Source organism: Vigna radiata, chromosome 7, assembly GCF_000741045.1.
Source record: "Vigna radiata var. radiata cultivar VC1973A chromosome 7, Vradiata_ver6, whole genome shotgun sequence".
Lineage (NCBI taxonomy): Eukaryota > Viridiplantae > Streptophyta > Magnoliopsida > Fabales > Fabaceae > Vigna > Vigna radiata.
In genome coordinates, this window is record NC_028357.1 from 11,948,109 (window position 1) to 11,975,420 (window position 27,312).

Here is a 27,312-nt window from a genome sequence, read left to right on the forward strand (position 1 = left end):
AAATGCTTAGTTCAAGAATTTTGCATGATTAAATCTCGTGGTCAATTAGATTTGAGAAAATACTTTTCATAAGTTTATTTTTACCTGAATGAATCTTTTAAAAGGCCAATTCAAACTTATTCTTGTCTTAAAACCCTTTTAGTGATTTCAACTCACGTGTTGATGTTCTAGTATTATTTGCTTCTTTTGTAGTTCTTAACTTTAAAAACTCTTCCATTAGTATTAAGTAAAGTATCTTCAATGAAATGATTTTCTCCCGTTACTATCTCTTGCAAAGACTTGTATCTCTTGAAATATCGTTTTTGTTTTCCAACAAAATAATAAATATTTTGTATCTCTTTAGCATCATCTCATAATTTTTTCAATTAGTCTAGAATTTAGAAACTCTTTACCTATCAATTTTATCTTATTTAGCAACATCTAACAATTTGTCTTGAGTATTCATTAATCATCTTAGGTTCTTTCATACTTTGCAGCTCAAAATTTCTTACTAAATTTAACATTTTCATGATTTCAATATTTTTATTTCCTTTATATTCTCTTTTCGAGTAATCCTAAAATTCTTTGGGTGACTTTAGAATTATAATTTTGATGAGGATCCCTTGTAAAACACACGGAAAACAAGCATTCTTTTGTCTTGTTTTTTTTTTTCTATTCATATATACTAGTGCAAACACGCTGATTAATGTCACCCCATAGGCATCGGTTAGGGGTAAGCTCGACGTATATCGATGACCGGTGGCATTTTCGTAAATAAGTTTGCAATATAGATGTCAGGCAACAGACTCTCTGACATCTACGGTCTTTTAGACGTCGCGGCTATCCGAACTGACGTCTATATGTCTGACAGATGATATGAAAAGTCATTTCATTCAGACATATAGACGTCAGTTCGTTGGGGCACCAACGTCTAAATGACGGAAATTAATGGTATTCACCTACCTGTCAGACCTATAGACGTCTGCTAGCTCAGCATCGACATCTATTTACCTGCCAAGTTGGTGAATCGTCACTTTTTCTGCCTTATAGATGTCGGATCCCTCCAAACCGACGTCAATATGGCAGACTTAAATGGCTATTCAACAACCTGACAGGCATATAGATGTCGGTGTTGCGCTAACAGACGTCTAATGACTGTCAGGTAGGTGAAAAGCCAATATTTTCTGTCATATCGACGTCGGGTGCCTGAACACCGACGTCTATATACATATATACGTACCTATAAATTCAATGGAGTGGAGAGAAAAGTCAAAGAAGACGATGAAATGCACAAAACTGCTTGCAAGCAATCTCTGTTTTAAAAAGAAATCAGACGTCTGTTATACTAGAGCCCGACGTCTATAATGTAAAAGACATCGGGGACATCACTAAGTCGACGTCTTTAGGATTTAAAAATTAATATTCGCGGGGGTTATAGACGTCTACTCCAAAGGCAACTGACGTCTATAATGTCCATAGACGTTGGTTAACGCAATGTTTGATGACTTTATAGACGTCGGTTGTGTAACTGAACTGACGTCGAATGTCCCCTAGACGTCGATTAGTACAATGCCTGATGTCTTTATAGACGTCGAGCTTTCCCCTAACCAACGTCTATAGCAATGTCTCACCTGCAGAAGTTCGACGAACTATTAACATCATCCGTAAAGATGTCAGTTCAAGAAACAACGTTAAAACCCCAAAATAACTGACATTTAAAGTTCATTATGCACTAGTGATAAATTTGGTCATAGCGGGATTTTCAAGGAGTAAATACAATTCTCTTTAATAATTTATTATAAATCTAATATTTCTAGATAACTTTGCATTCTTACAATCCATAAATCTTAACTTTTACCATAAAAATAAAAACTAACGATTTGTGAGAAATTTTCTTCTCTTTCTATTCTATAAATTGCCTAAAAAAGATAATTCTTGATACACGTATTTTGAGTTTTGAAAATATAAGAGATATGCCATGTGAAATAACTAACTGTCATTTGATTTTATTCACGCATTTTTTATATAAAATAAAAGTGATAGAATATCAAATATTCCAATTAAATAAAAATGTTTAAATTTTTTTTTCCTAAAAGTTAATTTAAATAAAAGATGTTAAAAGAAACATTTTCAACCATAAAGCTTAAAACAAAAATTTTTGTTATTAAATAAATTTTGTAGGCCTTATTTCAACATTCCACCTAAATAAAGTTATCTTGTGGACAAAACAAATCTATTTTTGTTTCATTTGTTTTCTCTTCTCTCAAACTTTCAACAAATACACCATATATTAAAGGAAAAGGCTATTTTGTTATAGTTATCTCTTACAAATTTGCTTGTGTCAAATGATAATCACAAGTATTAAAAGGGATAATGTTTTAAGTGAGTCAAACAAGCAATTATTATCACCTTTGCTTGAAACAATTGATTTAATAAAAGGTTACTTTACGTATATGTATTGAAACAATAATTGTAGTATCTTGTTTTTAAGATTATTTAAAAGCAAATAACACAATATTACTAACTAGCACAAATGCTCTTTATGAAGGTTTAACTTTTCTTTTACAAACAATTAGTTCTTTATTACTGATTTATTTATGGATCTCGAATTATAGATATACAGTGACAAATGATAATTGGCAGTCTTGCTTTGTTCATTTCAAAACAAGAAAAAGTTTCCTTAATTTTGCCCAAAACAACTAAGTCAAGAGCAGTATGTTTCTACACTAATTAATAGAAGCAAAGCAAGTGTATGTTGTAATCATGAAGGAGCATAACACCCAGAAAGAACAAACCTTTTTTATAATTTTTTATTCATAATTTATTTTCTTAAAACTTAAAATACTTAATTCTCATAATTATTAAATAAAAAATAAATTTTAAAAAGTAATTAATTATTATATAAATTAAATTAAAATTATTTTTATAAATTAAAATTAATTAATATTTAAAGTAGTTTTTGTTACTAATAAAAAATTATAATTAATTTGTAAATTAAAACAAATATTACTTTTTAACATTAATTACTTATTAGCTACTTTTCTTATTGATTCTAAATTAATAATAAATATGTTAAAATGTTTTTATAAATTAGTTATAATTTTTTATTTATAATAGAAATTATCTTGGATAACAATAATTTTTAACTTATAAGATGATTTCAATTTTGATCAATTATTTTTTATTAAAATTTATTATTATTCAATGGTTTTATTATAATGAATATTTGCTAACATTTTTCAATTTGATTACATGTCATTAAAAAATTTAAATTAGGTTTATGAAATTTCAAAATACACTGTTTAAAGCATATATAGGTAGGTAGCAAGGGATAAAATGTGGTGCTTATTAAATGTGGAATATTCAACACTTAAAAAAAAATGAGAAATTGTTGATAAAATATAAAAAAAAATTAATTATAAAGCAACTCTTAAATGATAATAGGGAAATGAGAAATTGTTCAAAAAAATGGACCCATAGGAATTGAATTTTTACTTGGGAGAAAAGAAGACCAGCAAAGCAACCAGGTCAAAAAATATTTTTTACTCGCTTTGACATTATAAAGAATTATATTATTTTTTAAATATGAAGTATTAAATAAAAAAATAAACAACAAGAAAAATAAATTAAAATAAAATATTTTTTTAATACCATTGAAAATATATGTGCATGAATATTTTTATTATACCAAAAAATTATTATATTATAGAACAATTTGTATAAATTTTTATTATTAAACAAAATTTTATTATAAACAACTATTTAAATTTTTTTAAAAAGTTATTAAAATATAATAATAATTTTAATTTATAAATAAAAAATTTAAATTAATAATCATTTGAAAAATAAAATGAAAAATATACATATTTTAATTTAGGCTTAATAGCACTAATGGTCCCTATTTTCGTCACGTGCACTCGTTTTGGTTTCCATTTTTTTTTTATTCAATTTTGTCCTAAAGAATGTAAATTTTGTTCAATTTGGTCCTTTTTGCAAACGCCGTTTAAATCGTTAACGCCAGATAGTACAGTTGGGCATAAGAGTGTTGATGTGGCATTTAACTGCCCATTCTGTAGAGGCACACTGAGGTGGAATTATTGATTTTGAAATTGCAATGCGATTTATTTAATGGAACCCAATTTCTGACGAGGGTGGAGAGTGAAATTTGGGTTAGGGTTTTTTACTTTACTTCAGTGAAAGCGAAATTGAGGTTCGTGGTTAACCAATCTTGTTCCCAATCTTGGTGCTTGATGAGCCATGTCTCCTTTCCAATCTTATTCTTGTTGTTGCAATAAATGGGTTCTCCTTTATTTCTCCCGACAAATTAAAGTTTTTACTAACCCAAGTCTGTGAACAATGTCCAAGTTTCCTCTTTTTCCTTGTTGGTTCTCTTCAATTGTAAAGTTAGAGTTGTTGATGCTGTAATTGAAACCGTTGACAGGGTTTTCATAAAAAGGGTGTGTGTGAATGTGATTTTGGTCACTCTATATGAAATTTTTTGGAGTCTCTAAGGCTATAATTGTCACTGTCTTAGTTGAGTTTGTTTACGATTTTTTGGTCACTCTGTGATTTTTAGAATTTTCGTTTGCAGGTTTGTGGTGATTGCGATGGCGGCCTGAGGGTTTAGGTGTGGCGGCGCTAGGGTTAGATTTTTAAAAGAAAGTAAGGTTTCGATTTTTGGTTGGGCTGAAGGTTGAAGAAGATGGTGACGTGGCTCTATGTTTTGTAATGAATGAAGATTGTTTAATTCAATCCTCATTTTTGTTAATTATTTCCGAATGTGGTCCCTATGATGATAACTGATCTAATCCGCGTCAAAACATAAATGATAGTTCACTCCACATGTGGAGATCCGACCGTTATCGATTTAGACGACGTTAGTAAAAAGGACTAAATTTCTTTAGGACAATATTGAACAAAAAAAATATGAGGACCAAATACGTGACAAAAATAGGGACCACCATTAGTGCTATTAAGCCTTTAATTTATAATAACGTTTAATTAAAAAATATATTGTTTTTGTATTTGTATAAGTATATAAGTATAGATAAATTAACTTTTATATTTAATTAGTTAATTAGTTATAAGCGTATGTAACAATGTATATCCGCTAAAACTCGTTTCGGTGATGTATTTGTTTCCTTTGCTCAGTAATGAAGAAAAGAAATTGATCTCACCCATCCCAAGAGGGAAAATTATTGAAAGAACACAGAACATGTGAGATAGTGTTGTATGATAATTCTTAAATTAGAAAATACATTTCTGTCCACACCTCCAATTTGGTGCAATCCAACAAACACAGACAAAGTTGCTTAATTCATCACCTTCTGCAACCTCTTCTTCTTCATTCCCATTTCCTTGCAAAAGGAACCACCCTACCATGAGCATCTCCACCACCCTTTCCTTTGACCCTCTCTTCAGCTTCAATCATTGTGTCAACAGAGAAAGAGAACCCTCCATTCACAGTTCCAAGCCAAAGCTATTCTCTCGTACTTCCTCCTCCACTTTCACCCTCTTCAACTCCAGCAACAATAACTGTAGCTATAACTTCGCCTCTTGGAAACCCCACAAGTTCCACACTCCAAAGTTTGAGGCTTTTGCTACAAACACTGATACCCTTGAGTCCCTTCAGTCTTCTGATGTCTTGTTCGACCAGACGTTCCCCATCAACCGAACTGAACTGGTCTCTCTTTTGTCCTCTCACTTTTTTTTGGAGTGGTGTCTTATTTGTAGAGAGAGTTTGTCGAATACCCAGAAGAGAAATTGTGATTTTTTTCTGAGGAAATTAGTGGAGAAGTTGAAGGGTGTTAGAGTTTTGTTTGGTACCATTTATTATTCCGCCAGGAAAAGTTTGGATCAGCTTGATTGTTGTTGATATGTTAATTTTTTTTGGATTGTCAGAGATTTTTTCCCCTTGTTTTCTGAGCAATCAAACAGAATGGTAATACTGTAAAAGTATCAAATAGTTTCCTACTTGTATTTGCAAGGAAAAAAGGAGAATCACCAGTACTTAAAAGGCCTTTTCCTTTTTCGTTTGTCATTTAATAGACGTGGTGTGGTGTGGTGTTTGGCATGTATGGGATTTTTGTGTTGATTGATTGTAACGGAATTTGCAGGTGGAGGGAAAGATCTTTGTAAGATTGGATCATGGGAAGGATTTGGGAAATTGGGAGCTTACAGTGGGTTGCAATCTAACAGGGAAATGGATTCTTCATTGGGGAGTTTCTCATGTGGATGATGTTGGAAGGTACGGCATGTCAAATAAGGTGTTTGAATTAGCTGTCATTTTTATTTTGAGACATGGGGTGATTGTGCTTTGTATTTTGCATCATTAAGTCTTAATGCTAATGACTCGATGAAGATGTATGACTATGGTGTAACCTTAATTCTGCAGTGAATGGGATCAACCTCCTCGGGATATGATACCACCTGGATCTGTTCCTATTAAGGTAGACCGTGGCTTCATGTCCTCTTATGATCTCTCATATGGTCCTTGTTTATTATTGGCATGCAGAAACTGAGTGTGATGCAAAAATTTCAGGACTATGCAATAGAAACACCCATGCTGAAATCATTGTCGTCTGCTGAAGTAGATGCTTTACATGAAGTCAAGATCGATATTAAACCCAACACTGATATTTCAGCGATTAATTTTGTTCTCAAGGTTTGTATTTTTCTGCTAGCAGTTGGAGATGTTAGTTCTTAATGTTGAATACATGGTTGACCTAAAGAACCTTTTTATAGAACTACCCTAATTACTTTCAGTACTAATTCTTTCTTTCCAATTTTGTTGCTCTTGTTAATGCATTGCAGGATGAGGAAACTGGTGCATGGTATCAACACAAAGGAAGAGATTTCAAGGTTCCCCTGGTTAATTACCTTAAGGATGATGCTAATATAATTGGATCCAAAAAAGGTTTTAGTTTGTGGCCAGGTATTTTGATATAGTATATATTGTGTTATTTTCTTCTATTTTTTCTCTCTTCTGAAATTGGTACTTTTTCGTTGCTTTTAAAGTGTGTTATATAAATCATAATTCTATGATACATTATTGATCATGGTTCCAACTGGTTCCTATTTGTGTAATGTTGCCTTCAACTTCTAGAAATGAGGAAATTTTTCTTAAGGTGGTTATATATAATGAACAATAGAGTGTACAACCATTAAAAATATTGCACCAAAGAAAATAGAAAATCTTTACCATTTGCTATGTTTTTCAATTTTGCTTTCCACATTAATGTAGGGGAAAATAAGAATATATATAACCATTTGCTATGTTTTTCAATTTTGCATTCCACATTAATGTAGGGGAAAATAAGAATACACACACACACAAACACACACACACACACACACACACACACATATATATATATATATATTGTCTGAAGAACGAAACTTGGTTAGATCCTACAGGCATGTTGTATCTAATATTTGTGAGGACAAAATTGGCAATAATGAGGCAGTTATCTACTTAATGTTGAAATCATCATAATAATTTGAGCTTACAATGTGTTGGGGATGCTCTTTTTCTTTCATTTTAAGTGTTTAATCCTTTTAGCAGTGTCTTCACACAATTATTTTGGCAAGTTTGAACTGAGATACATTTCATGCCTTTTTCTCTCCTAGGGGCCTTTGGGCAGATATCTAACATTCTCCTCAAGTCAGATGCAACGCATGACAAAGTTGAAGATGGCAACACTGGATCAAGAACTACACAAGTGGAAAATAGTCAACTAGAAGGTTTCTATGTAGAGTTGCCTATTACCAAGGAAATTGTTGTCAATAACTCTATCAATGTCTCCATTAGGAAGTGCCCTGAAACAGCTAAGAATAATTTATATTTAGAAACAGATATACCCGGAGATATTCTCCTTCATTGGGGGGTTTGTAGGGATGATTTGAGGTGGTGGGAAATTCCACCTGCCCCTCATCCACCAGAGACAATAGCATTTAAGGACAGAGCATTAAGAACTAAATTACAGGTAGAGTTCTGTCAAGTTGTCTTTTTTTTTTTTTTTTTTTTTTTTTTTTTTTTTTTTTTTATAATGTTTTTGTACTTGTTTAGGTTATGAAATATATTTCCAAACTATTGCTCCTATGGTTATGCTATTCTATCTTTTTTTTTCACATATTCAAGGAAGATGTTTCTGTACTAAAATAATTTGATAGGATTTTAAACCCAATTTTCGCATCATTTTAATAAATTTGTAAATAATTCTCATAATGGTGATAATGGACAACCAAAATTAAGACTGTATGCCGTGTCAATATCTCAAGGATTAATATTGTATTCTTGTCTTACCTGTAATGTTGGATGTTTTCATAAGTCAAATCCATGCTCTCTCTCTCATTTTTTTTTTTTTTTTTTTTTTTTTTTTTTTTTTATGTTGTCTTCACTAATAAGTAATTGTTTTACTATTTAATCCACTTAATCTTCAAAGTTTTATTTCTAAATAATTTTTGCAACCAGTGCATTTTACCCTCAATCCCATTCTCGTATTTTACTGAAGTTCTTCTAAATACTGATGCAAGGTTATATGTGATAATCCTTTTATTCTAAAGTTTTATTTTAGTTATTCCCTTTCCCCCTTTTTTCTTCTTTCTCTTAGAAAACTTGGAAATTTGGTTTATGTCCATCTGAATGAGGTATTGTAGTTCCATGCCATTCTGTGTCTTTTAATATATTTACTTCTCATCTTCTTCTGCAGTCAAGAGACAATGGAGTGGGAAGTTCATTGCAGCTCTCTTTGGGAGAAGAACTTTCTGGATTTCTTTTTGTTTTAAAGCTAAATGACGGTACTTGGATAAACGACATGGGAGATGACTTTTATATCCCTCTCCCAAGATCTAGTAGCTTAATTATTGGCAAGAGGGATGACCAATTTGAGGGTGTGCAGAGGGAAGTGACGGAAGTCACTGAAGAGTCAGGTCAAGAGGAATCTGCATCTACATTTACGGATGAAATAATCAATGAAATAAGGCATTTGGTGACAGATATTTCCTCTGAGAAGAACCGAAAGACAAAATCCAAAGAAGCACAAGAATCCATTCTTCAAGAAATTGAAAAGCTAGCTGCTGAGGCCTACAGTATCTTCAGAAGTTCAGTTCCAACTTTCTCAGAGGAAACTATTGTGGAATCTGAGGCTGCTGTCGAATCCAAGACAGTAATATTTCCTGAATTGCCTCCACAAATATCCTCTGGAACAGGCACAGGGTATGAAATACTATGCCAAGGGTTTAATTGGGAATCTCATAAATCTGGAAGATGGTACGTGGAGCTTAAAGATAAAGCTGCAGAACTGGCATCATTTGGCGTTACTGTAATATGGTTACCACCCCCGACAGAATCTGTTTCTCCTGAAGGATATATGCCAAAGGATTTATATAATTTAAATTCTAGGTACTAGAATAAAATCCTAATAAAGGGCTAATCGTTTCATAGTTTTAGACGGCTGTTATCTTTAAATATTTATGCAGAGAGCCCACTGTTATGCATTGTTTACCCTCAAAAGCATATGCTGTATGCTGCACCTTCAAATATTATACTTACTGCTTGACTCAAGTAGAAGGCAACATTCTGTGCTCTGATTTATGCATTGCATGAAAAGAAAAAGACTGTCAGGATGTAAAATAAGTGTGATATCCGAGAAAAGGAACTTTGACATGAAAAGTTATGTTTTTAATATTTCAGATATGGAACTATTGATCAACTGAAGGATGTGGTAAAAACTTTTCATGAAGTTGGAATCAAAGTGCTTGGAGATGTTGTTTTAAATCACCGCTGTGCTCACTATAAGAATCCGAATGGTATTTGGAACTTATTTGGAGGTCGTCTCAACTGGGATGATCGTGCAATTGTAGCTGATGATCCACATTTTCAGGTTTACGAGGATTTTGGATATTTATTTATTTTTTCTTTACTCTTAACTCAGTATTGGCAATCATCCTAAAAGAACTGGATAGATCTTATCTATTTTTGACATTTTTCTATATTCTCAGAACATAGCTAGTTTCTTTTGTGGGTTGTGGATAAATGTCTTTCAGTCTTACTTTCTCCCCAAACTATAGGGTAGTTAAATTTCTGAGTTGCATGTTCAGATTTCATCTCCTGTTCTGTTGTGTGATAATCAGAGTGCAGTCACCATTGCTCACAATCTAGTTTTCCACAACCGTACCAAGCATATGGAGATTGATTTTTTTTTGTTAGAGATAAAGTCATGTCCAAACAACTAAAGATTTGTAATGTTCCTGCTCTTGATCAATGGGCAGATGTTTGAACTAAACCCCTTCCTCCACTCGGTTAACTTTACTACTTGCCAAACTCAATGTCAAGAGTTTCTCTGTTGGTAACACTTCACCTTGAGTTTGAGGGGGCTGTTAAATAGTTGATTTGTATCTAATAGTTAGGGGTTAACTATACTATGGTCAATGGTCAACTATAGTCAATAGTTGACCATATTAGACAGCTATACTCTACATCTTGTAGTATAAATACATACATGTACAGAACTTAATCTGTTCAGTTTCAATAAAATCAGTCTTGTTAAACATGTCTCTACTCTCTCTCTCTCTCTCTCTCACTCTCATTGAGATTAACAGAGAACAATTAATAATTGATATCAAAACTCATAACATTCTTTCAGAAAGGAAGATGTATTGTGTGCTTTGTTTACCATTTCCTATGGTGCCGTACATTTGAAAATGATTGATTTTCTTTTTCTTTTTCTAATTATGTAAGCACATCTGTTAGGGTATAAGGTGAGAGGTAATGAGAAGGAGAAGAAAGGTAGGAGGGAAGTGAGGCCGAACGGTATTGACCGTAAAGGCCGAACGGTGGACAAAAGGGGAAGCGAGGCCGAACGGTGTTGACCGTAAAGGCTGAATGGTGGAAGGCATGGAGAGGTTAGGCCGAACAGTAGACAAAGGAGAACTGTCAGGCGGAACGGTAGACAAAGGGGAGCGACCAGGCCGAATGGTGGGAAGCAGGGAAGGACCTGAGCCAAACGGTTGAAGGATCACCAGCCTAACTGCCAGCCTTTAGGGTGGGCAAGAGCCAATTACAGTAAAAGGAGCCACACTATGAGAGAATATTCAGTATAAGTTAATTAGAGTAAATAAATATAGTATAAGTTAATTAGAGTAAATAAATATATATTCCACTGAAATATTCAATATAAGATATGTATAATTAATGATATATGTTAGGGCAAATATATGGGGGATATTTGTATTAAATATAGGGATCTTTATATTAAATGCAGATATATTCTAAGAAAATATTTAGGAGGAGATGGGTGTGAAATATATTAGTATAAATAGAGTTAGAGTCTAGGGTTAAGGGTATGCTTTTGATTATTGAGTTTGTGACAGACATTATTGTCTTGTGAGGGAGGTTATGCTCCCAAATAATTGATGGAGGTTATGCTCATAATTATTGTTTACTTTTGTTTATTCAGATATTATCATCAATAAAAGATATTTATTCGTTCATTATCATTCATTCTTTAGCTTTATTGCCTATTGTGTCCGTGGTTCATTACGTATCAAACTCAGGTAGATAACAATATCATTATATTGTTCATTCGAAATTACTATGATTATGTTAGAAAGCTAAAGGCTTACGTGAGGAGGAATGAAAGGAGAGAAAGGTTAGTTTGTTAGAAGAGAGAGTATAAATAATAAACAGAATAGGAAGAGAGAGGTTATCGGATATTTTGTTTTGGTTTAGATTGGACCTCTTGGCCAGTGGAGGAAGGGAGGCTTCCTTGGGGAACATTTACTTGTATTTTCTTCTTTCTTTACACTACAAATTGAATAAAATACATATACATACAGTATAACTTCTGCTGTTGAGTGTGTGAGTGAGAAGAGAGGTTTCTGTTTAGGTTTCCTGAATAAAGGAACCTGACAAATTATCTCATAATGATTTGTGGTTGTTTGCATATTTTATTAATTGATAAAAAAATAACTTTATATTCATAAGACTAGATTAGAAGAATTATCAATCATTTGTAGAGTGAACAATCTTGCTAAAATAAATGGTTTGTTTTATTTACATTTATGAAATTGCCACGACATTAACACGGAAAAATTGTGTGAGAGGAGACACTTTGGGAATAGCTTATTTCATATTTGTGTTCTTACAAATACGAAACTCCAATAATTTCTATATTGTTATTAGTTTTGATGTTTCTGTCTGCAGCCACTGGAATTGTCTTTTATGTAAAGTCATGAAACTGGTACTTCTGGTGAAGTGAAAGTTCACATTGCAATAAACTATGGAATGGATTATTACAATTTAGTAACCTAGATTTTAGAGAATTGGTTATGATGGTATTACTTTTTCTTTCCTCTACCCTATGATTTGAATTGAAACATTCAGGATCCTTTTTGTACCTTGCATAAATAGAATCGTTTGTTTTTTAGGAGTTAATTGATAAGTTTAAGGACTAAACTATATGAAGCAAATGATCATGTGCATCACGTGAATCTAATCTTCACGCATGCCACATTTTTTATTTGGAAACTCGTTTAATATTTCAAGTATTTCATGATAAACAATGTTGGACAGCAGTGACGTATTTAAAAGTTCCTTTTGTTGTCAGTATGTAGTACAATGAAACATTTGGCTTTCTGGGCGAATCTGATGTGTATTATAATCTTTCTGCCATGCAGGGGAGGGGCAACAAGAGTAGTGGAGACAATTTTCATGCTGCTCCAAACATTGATCACTCGCAGGAATTTGTGAGAAAGGATCTTAAAGAATGGTTATTGTGGTTGAGGTTTGCATTCTAGATCCTAATTTTCAATGCCTTTTGCATGTAATGTCCACAGAATGTTTAGTCAGATGAGAATATAGCCAGCTAGTTTGTTACTTAATACATTCTTAGTTAAATTTCTGAAATAGCAATGCTGGAGATCTAACCTTCTTTAGACTTTTTATAATCTTTCCTCTTGGAAGCTGCTCCAGAATGTCTTAATCAATTAGCTTGACTGATATGCTCTGTTGCTTGAGTGTCCATGATGGCACTTGAGCAACATTAAGTGGTGCATGCAATGATGACGCACCACTTAGGTGTTGCTTGAGCAGCAGTCCACCACTATAGTAATATTAATCTAGAAACACAAATTTCACTAACATTATTTTCAAAATTTGTTATAACAATTATACTGTAACAAATTTTTAAAATACCAACTAAACTTCAATTAAGGTTTATCTGGTATGCTTATTTTTGTACTCATACTTGAAAATTCTTACAATTATACACATGCTTATAATATTACTTTTCAGCTTACATCCCATTTTAATCACCATAAAATCCACACATCTAAACAATATTTTTAGAATGTAATCGGCGTTTATAGATTTCTAGGAAATTAAGCGTTACATAATCTGGGAATTAGGATGATTGATTCTTAATTATTAGGTGTTTTTATTATAATTGATTATGTATTATGCTATAAATACATACGGTGTGACTTACACTTAGGGTTCTTCTGTTTCCTTGGCCGTAACTTACACTTAGGGTTTTTCCCTTAAGATAGGGTTTTCCTTTCACCTTTTTTTTCGAATGGCTTCTCCTATTGGAATGACTTCCTTTCTATCTGGAAAAATACTTATCTTGGTCCACTTACGTGGTTTAGGAAACTACTACTACAACTAAAAATAGAAGGACATCCATGAAACAAAGCTTATCTGGAACAATCAAGCTGCATTTCACATCAATTCAAACCCGGTTTCCATGAAAGAACTAAACACATTGAAATTAATTATCACTTTGTTAGAGAAAAGGTGCTCTCTGCAGAAATTAGTACTGATTTTGTCAACTCTAGCAATCAGCTGGCTGACATGTTTTTATGTTCAAGTCCCTTAGAAGCCCTCAAATCGAGTACATTTATAACAAACTTGGTACATATGACATATATGTTCTAGCTTCAGGGGAGTGTTAGAATGTAATAATCTATTACAGATTTCTAGGGAATTATGCGTTACATAATCCGAAAGTTAGGGAATTATGCGATACATAATCTAGAAATTAAGATGATTGATTTCTAATTATTAAGTGTTTTTATTATAATTAATTATGTATTATGTTATAAGTACATACTCTGTTATCTGCATTAGACACAATACATTCAAAACATATACAACTCAGTAAATCTCATACTAAATACATGCTATTTACCAGAACATAAGGTGCCTACTAAGGAAACTTTTTCTTATGCCTCTTGGAAACACGGCTGTACTTCCATAAACACATCCCTACATTGACAGCTTCTCCCTTTAATAAAACCACTATAACCTTTCCTTTCCAAACGCCAAGAAAAGAAGAAAAAGGATTGAACCAATGATAGGAAATAATAACTTGCCTAGATCAATATTATGATTAGTCTATCTTTATCCACCAGCTGCCACTTCCTCGGTGATATAATTTGTTTATAATACAGATTATTTCAAACTTCAGAATTCTCGAGTTTAGGTGAAGTTTTAGAGAGGTAGAGTTTCTAACGAAATAAAGAATGAATATTTATAACTTATTTATAAACCTTTATTCTATATCTATTTTAAAATTTATCTCTAAAGAAAACTTAGATCTTACAGCTCAAGTTAATGGTGAAAGTATGTTATGCCTTTTTTATTATTAATAATAAATATTATGCAAAGATTTTCAATTTTGGATACTTTTTACACCATTTACATGTGCATGCTATAGATTATAGATTTTTTATCTAGTAGCTATAATCTTCAATATAATGGCCATCCTGCCAACCACTAAAGCGGTTTTCAGGTAGGCCTCTATGTACCACAACTTAGGTTGGGATTGATAACCAGGCCTTTTTATCTTGCGATTCAAACACGCAGTTGATTCTTTCCTTTCTTCCTACGTTCATAATTATTTGCTTTTGTAATATTGTTCTATTTAAGAGTATTTAAAGTATAATAGATGATCTCTTAGACTGGTATGCGTATTTCATGATTTAATATATAATTTAATTGGACATAGGAGTTTAGTATATGAATATAAGTAAGGGTAAGTAATTTGTGTTTTTTGATCCTTCTAGTAAATGTTAGAGAATGTGATTGATTGTCTGTTTTATTTACTCACTCTCTCTACCTTAATCCCTATCCCTATATTTCAAGAAATACTATTTTTCTGCGATGTTTTGTTATTGACTTCTTTACCTCTCCCCTCCCTCATCTTTCTTTGCTTTGAAGTATTACAATAATTGTAGTTTTTTTTTCTGATACTGTTTACTTTTCAGGAGAGAAATTGGGTATGATGGGTGGAGGCTTGACTTTGTCAGAGGATTTTGGGGTGGTTATGTAAAGGACTACCTGGAAGCAAGTGAGCCATACTTTGCTGTAGGAGAGTATTGGGATTCTCTTAGTTATACATATGGTGAAATGGATCATAATCAAGATGCACATAGGCAAAGGATCGTTGACTGGATCAATGCTACTGGTGGTACTGCTGGTGCATTTGATGTTACAACCAAAGGAATTCTTCATTCTGTAAGCACTCAAGTTGATTGTTTCAACTTTCAGCTACATTTATTTCAAATATCTCATGCGTAAGATTTTCTGAATCTACCGGACATAGCTCTTGGAGGACTTGAAAATTTTACCAAGTCATTTATCTGTTTTGAAATATTACTAGTTTCTGTCTTGTTGGAATTTGTTTGCAATCTTTTTTTTTTCTTGAAGGCAGTAAACTACTATGTTTCTTTGAGTTCTTTTTTGTTTTAAATATTGATTCTAGTGAACGAATCTCATTGCTAATAAGTTGCTTGTTGCCATAGGAGAGATTTAATAGATGTTTATACGGGAGAGAATTATAGTGACTTGATTATAATGTATTGTATGGTAAATATGAATAATTAGCATACTTTTCATAAGGCTCTTGCAAATATAGGCTTTGGAAAAATGTGAGTACTGGCGCTTGTCAGATCAGAAGGGAAAGCCCCCTGGTGTTCTTGGATGGTGGCCATCTCGTGCTGTTACTTTTATAGAAAATCATGATACTGGTTCTACCCAGGTTTGAACTTCCCCTTTCAAAAATATTCTGCTACTCTTAGAAATTCTTTCAAGGCTAATTTTTTATTGAAATAATTCATTATCTTTGACCACACCTTTAGTAAGATTGGACGTTTCAAATTAGGCATTTCACTCTGAATCTTTTCGAATATAATCAAGTTTTTTCATATTGTGGTTGTACTTATTACTTATTTGTTATGCTAAAAATATAAACTATCGTAAATTTTCTTTCATATTTTCTTGTGTGAAGGGTCATTGGAGATTTCCCAGTGGAAAAGAAATGCAAGGATATGCTTACACTCTTACTCACCCAGGAACTCCATCAGTGTTCTATGACCATCTTTTTTCTCAATATAAAACTGAAATATCAACACTTCTCTCTATCAGAAAGCGGAACAAGATCCACTGCAGGAGTACAGTGAGTATCAGAACATTCTATTATGTACTGCATACAATTGTTTAAATGGATAATTTCTGGGATGGATGACGAAGAACTTCATCCTTGCCATAACAAAGTCATAGAAACTGAAAATCATAGAAACTTAATGCGTAATTCATAATTCTTTCAACCTGAAAAGGAAAATACAGAATGACAATAATCTCTATGGTGTTAGCTGTTGTTTCAAAACCTTAATTTCCAAATAACTCTCCAGCACTTACCCATCTGTCCCTTCTTTAATTCATTGCTTTGCTCCTAACTTTTCCCTCATGCTGGCCACTTAGGTAGTTTATTGCAGCCCAAATCCTCATTTCACACCTCTTTCTCACAGCATCCTCACTATCTGAAGTTTCTACATCACTTCCTAATTTACAGTATGGAGTTATATCACAAAACATGTTTTGGTTATCAACTTATCCTAACAGAGTGAACTAATTACTCATAGTAATATAGATGACAATTGCAATAATGTTGGACAAGTAAATGAAAATATCTGCTTGCAACATTCCTTGAGAATGCATCTGAGCTTTCGCTGCAACAATGTCTTTACTACTGAGATTTAAAGCTTGAAAAGCGTGACATTTACTTTTCTTTAGATAACGTAGAAACGTTGACATTATTTTGGAACACTAACCTTTGCAGCTTTGATAATTCTTATGTTTAAGGTTAAAATTTGCAAGGCAGAAAGGGATGTTTATGCAGCTTTGATAGATGAAAAAGTTGCTATGAAGATTGGACCTGGTCAATTTGAACCACCCAGTGGATCCCAAAAATGGTCCTCAGCTTTGGAGGGAAGGGACTATAAGATTTGGGAGGCATCATAATATCACTGTTTTTATCTTTCAAGAGCATGGTCCTTTGGAAAATCATCATCACCACTTTATACATGTTTCTTAGGAGGCAAGTATAAAGACAGAAGAATAGATGATGGTGTGACAAGCCATAATTGCTGTATAGAAGCAATATTATAGAAAAGATTGCAGAGGGTTCATTTCAGTCCAATGCTGACTCTTCTGGAATCAGAAAGCCTTAATATTATACATTACTTTGTTTATACACAATGTACAATATTTAGATATTTAGTATTGACAATAATGTATGCAACTGCCATATATGGTACATAATTCATTGAGCAGGTTCCTGGATCAAGATGGCAATGTATTAAGGAAGTTTTGGACAAAAAGGAAAGGGAATGTTTATATGAATGAATAAGTTGATAATTTCATGATAGCTTATCGATTTATTTATTTAATTTCAAAATTCTTGGATTATTTATATGTTCCCATATACATATTATTATTTTCATTCACATAATTTTCTAGATAATGTTTCCATTATTATTCATCCCAAAAGCATGTAGAACTGATGAAATTGTTCTGCCATATAGTTATATTGAATTGTTTTAAGACATGTCCACTTATTATATAAGTTTTAGAAGCCGTACTAAACACCTCACAATTTAAAATTAAATATTGGATACTTTTATCTTATTCTTTGCAAAGCACACATGTCACAGTACCACTATTTCCAGGTTATCCCTGATTGTAATGTTGTTTATGCCTATTCACCATATGAAATGTTTTACACTTTTTGCAAATTTGAAAGAGTGATGATATATAAAAAATTCATTTTTTATTTAATATCTATCGAACACTAATAAAATAATATTTTTATTTTAAAATATAAAATAATTTTAGATTAATCAATTAGAAAAATAAAACAATTAATTTTTTATTAACTATTAGAAGGGTTTAGGAAAGTTGGAAGATGTATATATAAATTTTTCCAATTTGAAACTTGGTGTCTACTTAAAAGTTGAAGGTTAACTTTATGCGTATTAGATTATGTCATTTGTTTTTAAAAGTGTAATTTATTATTGGTTTTGAAAACTGTAATCGAAGTTTGACGTTAAATAAAATAGTATAGTCATTTAATTCTTTTAGAGAATAAATACTTCGAAAAAATGTACAGTTAAATTAGTTAAGTTAATTATAATTTTTATCATTTCACCAATCATATTTTTTTTAAATGTTTTTTTAATAAGTTTATAACTTTTACAAGTTATACTATTGCTAAATTTTTAACCAAGTGATTATTTGCAAAAGAATGCGACATGTCGTTTAGCTATTATTATTATTATTATTATTATTATTATTATTATTATTATTAGGGTTAAATATGCTTTTAGTCCCTGAAGTTTCATTGATTTTTGGTTTTAGTCCCTGCATGAAACATTGATAGCATTTCATCCTCTAAGTATGATAATTCTTATTATTAGTCCCTAAAAACAGACTCCGTTAGTTTAACTGTGATGTGGCTAACGGCACAACCACATAGTCTTCCACCTTCACTGACCATTGCTTGCCATGTTGACATTGGGATTTAAAAAATTTTATTTGCACGTGTCTGAGATGAATTAGGGATCAATTAGGGTTAATTTAGGGCAAATTGAATTTTAGGAATTGGTGAAGCTGATGAGAAGAATGATGATGGGGTGGCAGATGATGACTCTTCATTACCAGACTCTGCCACGAAGGAAAGTTTTGTTGTGAGGAGAAGTTTGTTTTCCAGGGGCAGGCATTCACTTGGTTGGGCCATTCACTAAGCTTCCAAAATGGGTGGATTTCGCAGCAGGGCGCCTCGACGTTGAGATGAAGCGCATTGTGAAGGAGCCTATGGCTGTGGCTGTGGCTGATCACCATCCACCTGCAATTTTTGAGCCTTCAATGCTCGTCTCCAATGGTCTGAGGGATGTTGTGTATGCTTCACTTCCGGCGGTTCTTCACGGCGGAAATGGCTGCTGTTGTACAGGTATGTATGTCTAAGGATGAATGTGAAGGCATTTGGAACTCTTCTTGTTGATTGTGCTGTTCCGAGGATAAGTTTGAAACTCTTCTTGTTTATTAATGTTTGTGCAGTACTTCAAAGCATGGTATATCACTTTCAACTCTCTATCGGAGAAGCATGGTAACTTTTCCCCAATTCCTAAAATCCAATTTGCCCTAAATTAAGCCTAATTGATCCCTAATTCATCTCAGACACGTGCAAATAAAATTTTTTAAATCCCAATGTCAACGTGGCAAGTAATGGTCAGTGAAGGTGGAAGACTATGTGGTTGTGCCGTTAGCCACATCACAGTTAAACTAACAGAGTCTGTTTTTAGGGACTAATAATAAGAATTATCATACTTAGAGGATGAAATGCTGTCAATGTTTCATGTAGGGACTAAAACCAAAAATCAGTGAAACTTCAGGGACTAAAAACATATTTAACCCTTATTATTATTATCATTATTATTATTATTATTATTATTATTATTTTGATTTCATAATTTTATTTTTATTTTTATTTATTTATTTTATTAAGTTTAATACCACACTTAATAAAAATAGGCTTAATATTCCTGATGGTCCATATTTTTGTCAAGTCCATGTTTTTTTTTTTCTGTTCAATGTTTTCCTAAAGAGTGTAAGTTTTGTTCAATTTGGTCCTTTTTGCTAACGCCGTTTAAATTGTTAACTTCCAGGTATGCACAATAGTGTTGAGATGACATTTAACTCCTGTCACGTCACCATCTTCTTCAACCTTCAGCCCACCGAACCCTACCGCCACTGAACCCTAATGCCACTGCCACTACAGAGATCGTCCAAAGTCACCATGCCGTCATGAAGTCGCACCTGCAGAGCACCATGACAGCCATCAAACGCAACCTCCATAGCCATGAATCATCCAAATCGAAAGCTTTATTGTCAGCGCGACAATCCTTGCCGTCGTTGTGCAAAGCTCCAGGGCCATCATCTTCTCCAACCTACAGAGAACCACAACGAAATCCAGAAAAATCCCAAATCAAAGAAACCTAGAATCGCGCCTTTGCTTGCCTCCACCGGCCACCATGCACTAGTGCAGTATGGGGAAACGACAACGGTTATTTTTGCCTTTTGGCAGCGGTTCCTGAATCGAGGCATATGCAGGCGAGGCAAAAAGGTGAACGATTTCGCCTCTGAACGACAACGGTTATTTTTATTTTTTAATTTTTTTTTTGCAGGACTTTATGCTTCGGTTCCCTCTGAATCGAGGTAGTATGTCCACCTCTACTGTCTCGGTTGGGATCTAAACCGAGGCAGTAGGGTCTTTTTTCTTTTCTTCTTCCATCAGACTTTATGCCTCGGTTGGGTCCTGAACCGATGTCGTTGAGTGATTTTATACCTCGATTGTGGCCATAACCAAGGCATATTTCCCTGTTTTTTTTAAGAACAAGTATGTTTCTGCAACATTCCCAACTACAGAAACAAACCTACATATAATTCCCCTGCTTTCTTACACAACCATGTTCATCTTCTTCATGCTACCATGGATTGCACAATTCACGAAATCATCCTCCATTGAAGCAAAGCGAGCAACGTTTTCCTTCTTCTCACGGCGTAGGTGCAGGAAGGTTTCCCCCAAATACAGAAGCCTAATTTTGGGGTGGGGCTGCCACGAAACTCTACTTTTGGTGACGTGGCAGTAGTTAAATGCCATCTCAACACTGTTGTGCACACTTGGATTATTTGCTGTTAACGATTTAAACAGCGTTAGCAAAAATGACCAAATTGAACAAAATTTACACTTTTTAAGATAACATTGAACAGAAAAAAACATGAAGACCAAAGTGAACGCACTTGACAAAAATAGAGACCATCAGAAATATTAAGCCATAAAAATATTCATTCAAATTCCTTAATTTTTTAAAACACGACAATATAATCCTTTTCCATTCAATTAATAATAAAATCGCTAATAAATAAATATTAACCATTTTAATTTACACGTAATAGAATTTATAATCATTGCATAGTAATAATTTATCACACTAACAATGAGCTTTCAAGGTAGAAAAAGTTACACTGTTGTATTTGTATAATTTGAAGGATTTGAGTGAACCTTAAAATAATTATTGTTGATTTTTTAAAATTGAGAAGTTTGATTAATTGTTTTTTTTATTGATAAAGAGATCATGTTGAACAAAATAAATAAATAACTATATGAAAAAGGTAACGTTTTTACAAAATGAAGTTATTTTGATGTTTTTGTTTTCTTTCATAACATGTCATCTTTCGACGTTAAAACTTAAAATATAGGTAAATTTACAAAATAGTGAAAAATTTTACTATTAAAATATTTGGAAAACAAACTTACAAAATAAAATTCATAAAATGATTGAACGATAAAATGTGTATATAAACGTGATATATAGTTAATGAAAAGTTTATAAAAACACTCAGGAAAAAAAGTAGCGAAAAGAAAGTTTTTATGATGTGTCCATCAATTTTCACTAAACACAAGCTCAAAATTGTTTTCTTAAATCTTAACTAATTCCATAAAAAAAAAAAAATCTAACTATAATACATACAATTTCTCACTTCTTTATTAAACAACATTTTTTAATGCTAATAATCCAAAAAGCAAACAAACAAACAAACTCATTTTACACTTATAAATCTAGAAATGAACAGGGATCATGGGATATTCAGTTCAAAATTTTATAAGTCTTCACTCATTTCATTTAACAATAAAAAGTATATAATTAAGAAGATTTGTTAATGCATTTCGAACATTATTTAAAAATAAAATAAAATAATTATAATTTACTGAAATATATAGGCTTAATATAAAACATCTTACTGAGGTTGATTTGGCATGCCCATTTTAGAGTCAAACGAAGATGGATCAGTGATTTTTTGTTCATGAAAAATAGGAATTTGGAATAACAGTGGTTGTGCATGGCCACAAGTGAAAGGATTTGTTAATCGGTTAGTCTTTCTTTCAGCATTTTATATCTCTAAAAACACCCAAATTTGGCTTTTGAATCGCAGTTTCAATATATATATATATATATATATATATATATATATATATATATATATATATATATATATATATATATATATATATATAAATACCCTCCTTTACATTCCATACATAAAAAACCTTCATCAAACACTTTTTCTCAGTTCCAAATAAGAAGGTTTTTTATTCTCTTTTGTGGTGGCCGAGGTTAGCTTCCACACCACAGGAGTCAAACCTTGGCCGCGTAATTGAAAAAAAAAAAAAAAAACTGGAAAAAGAAAACTAAATATATATGGCAATCGGAAAGAACCTTTTGGTTCTGTTTTGTTTGGGAGTCTTAATCCCTACCCTGAATGCGAATCCCTTGGAGAATGATGAGTATTGGAAGAACCATGAAAACGAGTTTGATACATACTGGAAGGCAAGGGCAGAAAAGGCTGCAGAGGACAATAAAGCAGCATACTTTGAAGATCCATATTCAGTCTCAGGAAACTTGACTTCCACTGTCACCGAGTCAGCTTTCTCAAATCTTAATGTGTTGTGTTTTTTTTTTTTTTTTTTTTTGATGTAACAGTTGCTGAATTGTGTTGTGTTGACAAAACAGACTTATAGTTGGGAAGGATACGCGAAGGAACTTGAGGGGAAAGAACATTCATGAGGGTTGCATGGCGACGAACCCCATTGACAGGTGCTGGAGGTGTGACCCCAACTGGGCCAACAACAGGCAGAAGCTTGCAGATTGTGTTCAGGGCTTTGGAAGAAACACTGTTGGAGGAAAAGGTGGTCCGATCTACGTGGTAACAGACCCTTCAGATGATAACATGGTTGACTTAAAGCCAGGAACTCTCCGCCATGCAGTTACACGTAATGGTCCGTTGTGGATCATCTTTGAACGCAACATGATCATCAACCTGAAGCAGGAGCTGATCATGACCAGCGACAAGACCATTGATGGAAGAGGCGTTGATGTCTACATTTCCAATGGTGCTGGCATCACCATCCAGTTCATCAAGAACGTGATCATTCATGGAATTAAGATCTACGACATTTCGGTTCATGGTGGTGGGCTGATCAGAGATTCTGAGACACATTATGGGCTGAGGACTCAGAGTGATGGAGATGGCATTTCCATCTTTGGTTCTAGCAACGTTTGGATCGATCACGTTTCGATGAGAAATTGCTACGATGGACTTATCGATGCCATCATGGGATCCACTGCCATTACGATTTCCAACAGCCATTTCACAGACCACAACGAGGCGATGCTGTTCGGTGCGAGCGACAGCTACGATGCAGATAAGATCATGCAAATCACTCTGGCATTCAACCACTTTGGGAAGAGATTGATTCAAAGGATGCCGAGATGCAGACATGGTTTCTTCCATGTGGTTAACAACGATTACACTCACTGGGAAATGTATGCGATTGGTGGGAGCATGAACCCGACGATCATAAGCGAGGGTAACAGATTCATTGGCCCTGACAACATATATGCTAAGGAGATCACAAAGAGAGAATACTCTCCTGAGAGCGTGTGGACACATTGGCAGTGGAGATCAATCAACGATGAGTACATGAACGGAGCATTTTTTGTACAATCTGGGCCTGAGCTTGTTAACAGACCATTCTCAAGGCTAGACATGATCAAAGCCAAGCCAGGAAGTTACGTCGGAAGGCTTACACGCTATGCTGGAAGCCTTAAGTGCAGAGTGGGTTTCCCTTGCTAATTCTTTTTATGCCAAACTATATATATCAACAACACCAGATCAGACAAACCACTGCATTCGTATATATAGATATAAACACGTTTATGCCATATATATCTCTTTTCATTTAACTTAGACAGATTCTAAACATCCTTTCATTTTATAAAAGGAATGTTTTCTTCATTTTACGCCACTGGAAATCACAACTGTGCTTCCAAATTTACAAGAGTATTTTTCTTTCTTCATTTTATAAAAGGAATGTTTTTTATAATAATAATGATATTTTCAATTAGGAAAAACCAAGTGAATAATATATTATAATAGCTGTTTGTTTTTTATATCATCATAAAGTTTTAAGTAGAGAGAAATTATATGTCTTGTTGTCTCATTACCTAGCTTTTAAATTAGAACTATAAATTAGGTTCTAAGAGAGATATAACATTTAAGAGTCACTCTTACATATAAAGATGATAACGGGTATCTCCAATTCGATCTACAAAAAGAAGTTAATTCTGTTAACATTTAAAAAATATATTTTTATAAATTATTAAAATAAAATTTAAATAAAATTACAAAAAATATATAAAATATAATATAAGTTAAATTAAATATAAATTAAAATTTAATTTTAATTAAATTTAACTTTATGAAATATAAATAATTTTAATTTTAATTATATTTAACTTAATAAAATATAAATTAAATTTTTATTTTTACTTTTTTCAGATAATACTCATATCTGATCTATTTATAAGCGGATATTATAATATTCGTTACTCGCAATCCGTAGTTAATAAATACCCGTAAATATTATCACGAATTTTATCTCTAGATATCCGCGGAACGAATTTTTTCGTCATTCCTACTCAAACGTATAATCTTTCAACCAATCCCTTTGACTTATTGTTTTGTTGTGCAACCATATCTACTATCGCTCCCAAAGTAACTATTGTTTTATATTTTAAAAAATTGAAAATAATTGAAGTTCATTTTCATTACATTATTAATTATTTTATTGTTATTTTATCTTTAAATAAATTAATGAGGTGACAACTTGCCCTCTAGTATTTAAGAAACTTGGATTTTTCTAACCCTATTTGTTAGTTCGTCCTTTTGGGAGTAGGACTTTGTGAAGTTAGCATAGAGAGCAGCTGTATTTGGGTGAAGATTCATCTCAAACAGCTAGCCGTTGGTAAGGTGTAATTCTGATTCACTTGTTGAATGTGGAGTATGAGTGTCTTCATGTACTAATACAAAACACTGAGCAAATACAAAACACTGAGCAAAGTAGGTCATTAAGAGCTCTTTTTAAGATGGTTATTGATCAATGTATATGCTGCCAATTTTTAAAATAAATAATTGTTATAGTGATCATTGTTTTCTACTTCCAACGATGATTATGCATATAATTATCATTGTTTAGGATTTCAATGGATACTAAGATTACGATATTTTATCATCAAGATTGGAGGAAAATTCTATTAGATAAACAAGATATATGTTACAATTACTGATAATCGATACTGGTAATGGGAATAAAAAAAATGAATGTATTGGTTTCTTTACTTTTATTTTTTAATTATTTCATTAATACAAAATTCTCAATAAAAAAATGTTTATTTAATTAAGTGTTGTGAATCAAAACACGAATTAAAAAATAACACCGTATGAAATAATGTTGACCATACATAGACAAGACTTAATTAAAAATCACTATCTATATTTGTTTTATATATTTTAAAAAATATCAATTTTAAATAGATTAATAGAGAACGTTTTTAAATTTTAGCAATATTTATTGTGATATCAATAGATAATGTTTAATTAAAAAAACATATTTATTAAAAAGTTTAGTCTTGTGTTGACTCACTCAAAAAATAAGAAATCATTCGAAAGAAAGAAACCTATATATTAGAGAAGAAGAAACTCATTTACATAGAAGAACAAACTTTCTTAAACTCGTACTCAATCTCCATCCATTCTCCTCCACCTACGCCCATAGAGGAACACCGATCTAGCGATGACGTCAAAACCCTAGCTTCCAATGCTTGCATCTCCTCTACATTGGCCGCACTCGCAGCCAAGTTAACTCCTAACCTCGAGCCCTAACATAGTCTCCTACCCATCACACTCTGCTTATCCTTAACTCGTGCCCTAACTAGAAATCCTCATTAAGAATTGAAGTTAATGGAAGACAACAAAGTTTTGTCAGTGTTCTCGAGTGGACCAGAGAAAGAAATCCCTAACTAAAAGTCACAGGTTCTGAAACAACTGATTTTATTGATGCACTGAAAGTAACAAATTATAGTATGGAAGTATGAAATGTATATATTCAACTACAAAATACGACTGAAACAATGGTAGCACTAATAAAATAGTGTAGATGATAGTGGGTAATGATGCCCGAGCTAGAAGAATATAGCACCCGACAGAGAAGAAACCCAAAATTGATAGAAGAATAGGGAATAAACCATTGATAGAGAGAAGATTCAAGAAGAAATTTCATACCACATGTCTGCCTCCTTTTGCTCACACGTAGTCCTTCAAATACACGTTTCTCTTGGTCTAACGTGTGCTTCTAACGGTTTCTCTGTTACTTGAATTCTCTGCCAATTTACCCATTTGTTCCTTACCCATTTTAGGTGTGCATTCCCTTTTCTACCCTTTTTCTTTTAAGCATGTTACATTACCCAAGGTTGAACAAGGGATACGTTTGTTTTACTTCTTCTACATCCTTCCAAGTAGCCTCTTTAGGATCTCAAATGTCTGCACTAATACCTGTGATACCTTCTTGTGATTCCGTGTTACCACTCTACACCTTAGTATGTTCCAAGGCTGCATTATAAGACCAAACTCTGATGTTGTTAGGGGTAAGGGAAGATATAGTTGTGGTAGATTTCCTTGGAACTTCTTGAGTAAGGAAATATGAAACATAAGATGGATTTTAGTTGTGTTAAGTAATTGTAATCTATAAGCAACAACTCTTATCTTTTCCACAACCTCAAACGACCCAAAAAACTTGAGTCCCAATTTTTTATTTTTTCATAAGGCCAAGGATTGTTGCCTATATGGTTGCACCTTAACCAATGCTAGATCACCCACCTCCAATTGAATGTCTCTCCTTCTTTTATATGCTTGTTGTTTCATATAGATATGAGATTTCAATAAATTGGCCTTTAGTTGTAATGAGACTTGATCTCTTGAGCTTCTTTCACTAATATAGGATTGATGGGCTGTCGCGGCCCATACAAATTTGATTGCATATTAGGAATGCAGTATAGACTAGGAAATGACTCCTAGGTCGTCTCTCAAGGACCAAA

General features: G+C 32.8%; 2 protein-coding genes across 2 annotated transcripts; both read left to right on the forward strand.

Moving 5' to 3' along the window:
- The first annotated feature begins 5,139 nt into the window (after positions 1 to 5,139).
- Positions 5,140 to 17,687, forward strand: LOC106768375 (alpha-amylase 3, chloroplastic). Its single transcript, XM_014653499.2, has 13 exons — positions 5,140 to 5,662; positions 6,096 to 6,226; positions 6,374 to 6,428; positions 6,521 to 6,643; positions 6,793 to 6,913; positions 7,609 to 7,964; positions 8,691 to 9,382; positions 9,674 to 9,863; positions 12,658 to 12,764; positions 15,247 to 15,496; positions 15,897 to 16,019; positions 16,269 to 16,436; positions 17,123 to 17,687. Exons 1-13 carry the CDS (start codon positions 5,360 to 5,362, stop codon positions 17,279 to 17,281), a joined length of 2,778 nt encoding a protein of 925 aa, XP_014508985.1. The 5' UTR covers positions 5,140 to 5,359; the 3' UTR covers positions 17,282 to 17,687.
- Positions 17,688 to 22,423: 4,736 nt separating this feature from the next.
- Positions 22,424 to 24,180, forward strand: LOC106766066 (pectate lyase-like). Its single transcript, XM_014650824.2, has 2 exons — positions 22,424 to 22,799; positions 22,891 to 24,180. The coding sequence occupies exons 1-2, from the start codon at positions 22,579 to 22,581 to the stop codon at positions 24,011 to 24,013; spliced, it is 1,344 nt and encodes a 447-aa protein (XP_014506310.1). The 5' UTR covers positions 22,424 to 22,578; the 3' UTR covers positions 24,014 to 24,180.
- Positions 24,181 to 27,312: the final 3,132 nt, after the last annotated feature.